The sequence below is a fragment of the Oncorhynchus clarkii genome, chromosome 3 (assembly GCF_045791955.1).
Source record: "Oncorhynchus clarkii lewisi isolate Uvic-CL-2024 chromosome 3, UVic_Ocla_1.0, whole genome shotgun sequence".
Taxonomy (NCBI): domain Eukaryota; kingdom Metazoa; phylum Chordata; class Actinopteri; order Salmoniformes; family Salmonidae; genus Oncorhynchus; species Oncorhynchus clarkii.
Genome location: NC_092149.1, coordinates 37,380,179 through 37,388,084, shown reverse-complemented (window position 1 = coordinate 37,388,084; position 7,906 = coordinate 37,380,179). Strand labels below are relative to the sequence as shown.

The 7,906-nt window shown below is 43.1% G+C and overlaps 1 protein-coding gene across 1 annotated transcript in view; it reads right to left on the bottom strand.

Annotated features, from left to right (window-relative positions):
• Positions 1-3,293: 3,293 nt before the first annotated feature.
• The window catches only part of LOC139394532 (ER membrane protein complex subunit 2), a 68,445-nt gene continuing 63,832 nt past the window's right edge, over positions 3,294-7,906 (bottom strand). Inside the window, exon 11 of the mRNA XM_071142626.1 lies at positions 3,294-3,832. Coding sequence (XP_070998727.1) covers positions 3,746-3,832 — 87 coding nt within the window. The 3' untranslated portion in view covers positions 3,294-3,745. The remainder of the gene's footprint in view (positions 3,833-7,906) is intronic.

The following is a 7,906-nucleotide window of genomic DNA, read 5'->3' as shown; positions in this document are numbered from 1 at the left end:
CACTAAAGACGGTAACACCAATGACAAATTTGAGGTAATTGAGGATTTTCGTAGCCCACAGATGCTCAAATCTAAGATCATTAGCACTTTAAAAAAATAATCCTAAAGTGATATGATGAATCATTTTGCTCACATTTAAATAGAGTAACACCAATGACACTTCTTATTTCGACACCATCTGCATCTGTGGGCATGTGTGTTTCTGGCAGACGAGCCCCTGACATCTCTCTACTTTGTGTCAGGTGTTATTTGAGCAATTCGTAATCGTTGGTCCCGGGGGTCTCCGTTCCTAACCAAACACTTCCATCACCCCCACCCCCCAAAACAGAAAGAGACGGATGGGCTCCCCGTTCCCCCGTCTACCCACTCCACTCCCTCACCTTGTGAAACTTCTCTCCAGTCCGCACAATGGATGGGGCTTCCACACCCTCGCCCGGCCCTCGCCCTAGTGTCAATACCTTCCACTGCGCCGCATGACAGATGATTCTCGCAAAGCTACTCGAGAACATCCACTCATACTCATAGTTCACATTAATGATGTTGTTCATTGTTTTCTTCTCTCCAAGCCTGGAAGAAATATAATTTACTGTATGGATTTCTTTGGTTAAAAAAAAACAAAAAAAACATGCATAGCATGGTTCAGGATTTTTTTTCTGGAGGTCTTCCAATCGTGTCTCTAGCTCCCAATCAAGATGTCCAATCCGTGGCTAGCGGAATTCACATATCATCCCAATCTTGACTGATGTTCTGGCGAGGACGGCTAAGTCACAGTGTAAGCTCATCACAGAGCCTTATCCACTTCAGCTGACCTGACCACCGTGGAGCCTGGATCCAATACAGCCTCTAGACACTAGCAAGCCCTCTTCAGGCTAATCTCTTTGGGAATAAGGGATTACAGGCAACACTAATGGCTAATCCACTGCACTTTGTAACCCACTGAGCCGAGCCAACAGTTTAGGGGAGGCTGGGTTTCCCTTCCTGCTGCTGGTCTGTCTGGGAATCTTCACACTGCTGTGTGTGTGTGGTGCACAGCAGTGGACTGAAGCTGACTACATGTAGAGTACAAAAAAGCAAAAACAGAACAGGACTATAAGGCTGAGTTTACACAGGCAGACCAATTCCGATCTTTTTCTAGTAATTGGTCTTTTTCCCATAATTGGGCAAAAGATCAGAATTGGGCTGCCAGTGGAAATTCAGCCTAAGACAGTTGCATATAAAATACTTGCCACGTGCACGTGCTAGTAGGAACTAGGAAACTCGTACATTTCCGACTTGCTACCTGGTTGTAGTTATACACGTTCAAGTGAACGTGGCAACAGACCTGGTGGAGGTGCATTTATACGTGATTAGGTTTTCTTTTTGCGTCATGTTATTTCGATCTTTTGACAGACATTAATTAGACCCTTTCCATATCCATAGGTCTGTAATTGATCACGATACTTACATATAAGTTGGTTACCAAGATAGGCTATCACTTGTATTATAACGTGTAGGAAAGAACTTCTGATGAAAGAGTGTAACCTTGCATTCTCATAACTTAATATTCTCTAAACTTCTTCCTTGAACTCCCAGAAGTTCTCTAAGTTCTACCTTCAGACTACAGATGGCACTATTGCATCAGTCACTATTGGACAGTGTCTATATGTCAGTGCCTTGAACTGATCATTCACACATCACTATGATTGACAATGAGCCTTTATAGACCATTTACAGGCATTTAATTACCCTCACCACAAGAACAGGACTAGTTGCCTGGGTCGGCAAGTAAATGACATCCTCTCTCAAATTAAACATCCCTTATAGCTCTTCAAAAGGTGTCATTTACCTTCAGCAAATCCTGTAAAAGTGACCACTATCAGTTTATGCCCAGAAAAAGTCCCTTGGCTTTCATTGGTTCTGACAGATTGGTGTGCAAAAGCAGACACATCATACACTGACCAGGGTATTAAAAACTTTCTCCACATCGGCTTAGAGCTCCGCGACCTCTTTAAATCCCAAAGCTGTCCAAAAAAAGGCCATAAACTCAACGCTCAACTTTTCCATCAGTCTGCGAGTGAAATGATGAGACAATTGCTGCGACTTAATAAACAAAAACGATGGAAGTACCAGCTGACCCTGCACGGGTGAGTGAGAAACAAGACATTTATTTGGACCAGCCCGGATCCGACAATCACAAATGAGTGTGGTATAGGAAACCAGACCTTTTCACTGCATTAATATATATTTCTACCCCCTCCGTTATAAACGTTCCCAGTGGTGTAAAGTACTTAAGTAAAAAATACTTTTAAGTACCACTTATGTAATTTTTTTAGGTATCTGTACTTGACTATTTACATTTACTCCACTACATTCCTAAAGAAAACAATGTACTTTTTACTCCTAACATTTCCCCTGACACCCAAAAGTACTCATTACATGCTTATTAGCAGGACAGGAAAATTGTCTAATTCACACTTATCAAGAGAACATTCCTGGTCATCCCTACTGCCTCTGATCTGGCACTCACTAAACACAAATGCTTTGTTTGTAAATTATGTCTGAGTGCTGATCTGTGACCCTGGCTATCCGTAAAAAAAAAAAAATGGAATCATGTCATCTGGTTTGCTTAATATAAGACATTTTAAATGATTTATATTTTTTACTTTTTGTACATTTAAAACCAATTACTTTTAGACTTTTACTCAAGTAATATTTTACTGGGTGACTTTTACTAGAGTCATTTTCTTTTAAAGGTATCTTTACTTTTACTCAGGTAAGAAAATTGCCACCACTGAACGTTCCCAGTTTCATGAATTCGATTTTTGTCTGTGTTTTAATTACTGGCAGCCAGTCCGTGTACTCTGGGTCTCCCTAAACTGAACTGACAGAGGTGTTCTCCCGGCCGCCACACGTTGCAGTTGGAGTCTTTACGGTGTCTGGGTAATTGAAGGGCGGGAGTCTCAGCTGGATCCAGTGTGAGAAGCAAAAGCCTTTAGCCTCGCTGCTGCCCGTTTAATGAGGTCGCTTCTCTCCCGCTCGCTGGGAAATGTTTTAAGCAGACTGCTCTAGTGTTGCTGATTGCTCTGCTGTTGCTACTGGTGCGGTAGAGTGGTGAGAGTGGCTGGGAGTCAATTACCATAAATTCATAGAAGATGTTATCATTATCATAAAAGTAATGAATCCGCCGTTATCATTAACAGTTCTGTCAATGTACTGATAAGAAAGATTGGCCCTATACACAAAAACCTAATAGAACCCAGGAAAAACACAGAACACCAAACCCACTGAAATGAGAAAATTTGCTCCAGACCGCAAACAATTCAAGCCTTTATTAAGACATCTGGATGGACTGACAGAGAAAAAAACAATACTTATGATAAAAACGGTTTATTTTTTTCCATTTTTTTTTCCATTTACAGACATAAGGAAATGTTGGGAGGGCCTAGCTGCATACAGACGGACCTGTCTAAGCCCTCTCTTTATATTAGTATTTATTACAGCCTCTTCTCTACTCACATCTCAGTCCCTGACAACGCGGGAGCATCCTCTACCTGGCCTACGTCTAAAATGTCACCCTATATCTCATATAGTGCATTATATTTTCTTAGATAGGGCTTGGGTTAAAAGTACTGCACTATAAAGAACAGACCTGCTCTAAATCATCAAAAAACAGAGGGAGGGGAGGTGGTGGTCGAGTCTGGGGGGTGCACAGCATTGAGCCAACAGAGCTGCCTTGTTGAGCCATGTAGAACGGGGGGTTGGGGGCCTAGGACATGGTGATCTGCATGGACTCCAGCATCTCCTCCACGGCCTTCACGGAGCATTTGTTCTCCTTCGCCCCGCGACCGGCCAGCTGCATGACAGAGAGAGGAGAGAGAAAACATCAGCTCATAACATCTTTAAAGAGGCCAAAGCACAGGGCTGGCTGAGGGAGAGCCAGCCAAGCCAAAACACTATCGCACACTCAGAATGTCACGATAACCGCATAGCCCCGTCTCACGCTCCAACACATCAAGTCGAAACAGACTAAACTTCAGAGTATACCAAACCTTCCTAATATTGAGTTGCCCTCAGAACAGCCTCAATTCGCCCGGGTGTGGACTCTACAAGGTGTTGAAAGCGTTCCACAGGGATGCTGACCCATGTTGACTCCAATGCTTACCACAGTTGTGTCAAATTGGCTGGATGTCCTTTGGGTGGTGGACCATTCTTGATACACACGGGAAACTGATGAGCGTGAAAAACCCAGCAGCGTAGCAGTTCCTGACACAGACCGGTGCGTGCGCCTGGCACCTACTACCATACCCCGTTCATAGGCACTTAAATCTTGTCTTGCACATTTACCCTCTGAATGACACACATCCACATGCTGTGGACTAACGGGGCCAAGAGAAGAGAAGCACCACCTGGAGTCAGGGATGTTCCTGGCCTGTTGCAAAAAAAAGCTGTGTGTCTGTGTGAGGAGGGGGGGAGGTGAGAGAGAGAGGGAGGGCCAGGATGTCCTGATGACTCATTGTCTCAAGGCCCCTCACCTGGACAGCCCCAAACTAACCCATAAACTAGGGATGAACAATATATCGGTGAACATACCAGAATCGGACGATATTAGCTAAAAATGCCAACATTGGTATCATCCCGATGTCTAGTTTAACGCCGGTGTTAAAAACCGATGTCTAAGCTACAGTGCATACCTATATAACGTAGGTACATGATGTAATGACGCCACGTACAATTTGGCACTACACATTCCTAACGCTAGCATTCCTAACCTAGCCCACATAACGTCTGCTGTGTGGATTGAGCAGTCAACAAGTCGATCAGCCAGCTAGCTTCATCTGGATAGTGAGGCTCGACCGGACCGGGTTATGTGTTGTGAAGCTAGCCACAATAAGGATTTGGCACAATAGTGGAATTTGTGGTTTGCCTTCAAAATAAAAGTATGTCATTAAGAGTGATGCAAACGAATACAAATAGTAGAATTATGCCATACTTTTATTTTGAAGGCTAACCGCAAAGTCAACTATTGTAGCTAATCCTTACTGAGGCTAGCTTCACATAGATGGGTCCGACCACCATTAATCAAATAAGAACTGTCTTATAAAGTAGGGTTATTTTAGATGACACCTAGCTAGCTAACTATAGCTACTGAAACATATTGACGTTTTGCTACAGTGCCTTGCGAAAGTATTCGGCCCCCTTGAACTTTGCGACCTTTTGCCACATTTCAGGCATCAAACATAAAGATATAAAACTGTATTTTTTTGTGAAGAATCAACAACAAGTGGGACACAATCATGAAGTGGAACGACATTTATTGGATATTTCAAACTTTTTTAACAAATCAAAAACTGAAAAATTGGGCGTGCAAAATTATTCAGCCCCTTTACTTTCAGTGCAGCAAACTCTCTCCAGAAGTTCAGTGAGGATCTCTGAATGATCCAATGTTGACCTAAATGACTAATGATGATAAATACAATCCACCTGTGTGTAATCAAGTCTCCGTATAAATGCACCTGCACTGTGATAGTCTCAGAGGTCCGTTAAAAGCGCAGAGAGCATCATGAAGAACAAGGAACACACCAGGCAGGTCCGATATACTGTTGTGAAGAAGTTTAAAGCCGGATTTGGATACAAAAAGATTTCCCAAGCTTTAAACATCCCAAGGAGCACTGTGCAAGCGATAATATTGAAATGGAAGGAGTATCAGACCACTGCAAATCTACCAAGACCTGGCCGTCCCTCTAAACTTTCAGCTCATACAAGGAGAAGACTGATCAGAGATGCAGCCAAGAGGCCCATGATCACTCTGGATGAACTGCAGAGATCTACAGCTGAGGTGGGAGACTCTGTCCATAGGACAACAATCAGTCGTATATTGCACAAATCTGGCCTTTATGGAAGAGTGGCAAGAAGAAAGCCATTTCTTAAAGATGTCCATAAAAAGTGTTGTTTAAAGTTTGCCACAAGCCACCTGGGAGACACACCAAACATGTGGAAGAAGGTGCTCTGGTCAGATGAAACCAAAATTGAACTTTTTAGCAACAATGCAAAACGTTATGTTTGGCGTAAAAGCAACACAGCTCATCACCCTGAACACAGCATCCCCACTGTCAAACATGGTGGTGGCAGCATCATGGTTTGGGCCTGCTTTTCTTCAGCAGGGACAGGGAAGATGGTTAAAATTGATGGGAAGATGGATGGAGCCAAATACAGGACCATTCTGGAAGAAAACCTGATGGAGTGCAAAAGACCTGAGACTGGGACGGAGATTTGTCTTCCAACAAGACAATGATCCAAAACATAAAGCAAAATCTACAATGGAATGGTTCAAAAATAAACATATACAAGTGTTAGAATGGCCAAGTCAAAGTCCAGACCTCAATCCAATCGAGAATCTGTGGAAAGAACTGAAAACTGCTGTTCACAAATGCTCTCCATCCAACCTCACTGAGCTCGAGCTGTTTTGCAAGGAGGAATGGGAAAAAATGGTGCTACAAAGTATTAACTTAAGGGGGCTGAATAATTTTGCACGCACAATTTTTCAGTTTTTGATTTGTTAAAAAAGTTTGAAATATCCAATAAATGTCGTTCCACTTCATGATTGTGTCCCACTTGTTGTTGATTCTTCACAAAAAAATACAGTTGTATATCTTTATGTTTGAAGCCTGAAATGTGGCAAAAGGTCGCAAAGTTCAAGGGGGCCGAATACTTTCGCAAGGCACTGTATGTTTTTGGGGAAGAACATTGTTTACATCCATGAGCTAGCTATCTAGCTTTTATTATGACCAGCACTGTATGTGCGTGAGACAACTTTTGAAGCATCATAGCATATGTATCGATGAATCGTTGTGACAATATGTAATAACTACATTAAAAAAATGAATGAACGCGTTAAATTATTATGTGACATGCTGTCATATTCAGGTCCTGATTGGTCAACAAATGGTGTTATTTGACATGTATCTTTTTTGACACCCAAAGACCCAAACGGCGTTCCATAGAAATCCTGGTTGAGAATGAAGAAATAGGTTTTGATTATGTTTTACTGGTAATGGGGACATACGTAAATGCCAACAAACTTTTTGGTCAGTGTGGTGTGTGTATGTAACCTTTATTTAACTAGGCAAGTCAGTTAATAACAAATTCTTATTTACAATGACGGCCCGGACGATGCTGGGCCAATTGTGCGCCGCCCTATGAGACTCCCAATCATGGCCGGATGTGATACAGCCTGGATTCGAACCAGGGACTGTTGTTACGCCACTTGCACTGAGATGCAGTGCCTTTGACCGCTGCGAACATGTGTGTGTTAACTACTTAACTCTACTAGAATGCTTAAAAGGCTGTTAAAATGTTAAATATCGGTTATCGGTATCAGGCTTTTTTGGCAAGGAAAATATTGGATATTGGTATCGACCAAAAATGTTATATCGGTGCATCACGACCATAAACCACTGCTCCTAATCTCTGCCTTCCTCCCCCTCTGTGTATGTGTGTACAGGGGCAAGACTGGACTTCCTCTGTGACTCACACACACAGCCCCTCAGACCTCTCTATCTCCCAATTAAACCACAATCAGCCCTGCTATTATCTGAACTCAGGAGGGGGTCCTCTCCTCTCGGCCCTGTCCCCAAACTACAGAGACTAACAGATAACCTAATTTAGCCACGCTAAGAGCTACGACATGTGCCCCCTGCAACAACACCCACAGGCACTTGGCATTAGTGAGTTGTACGGTAGACTACTCCTCCATTCTCATTATAATAACTGCTATTTGGGCACAGGGACAGCCGCGTCGGGGCAAGCTTCCTAAGACTTGAGAGCAGGGTTGGTGTGTGTGTGTGTAAGGCCACATCTGTTGCTGGGCGGAGAGCACACAGACAAGTCAGAGCAACGCAGCGGAGGACATCTTTGGCCTTTTCTCAAT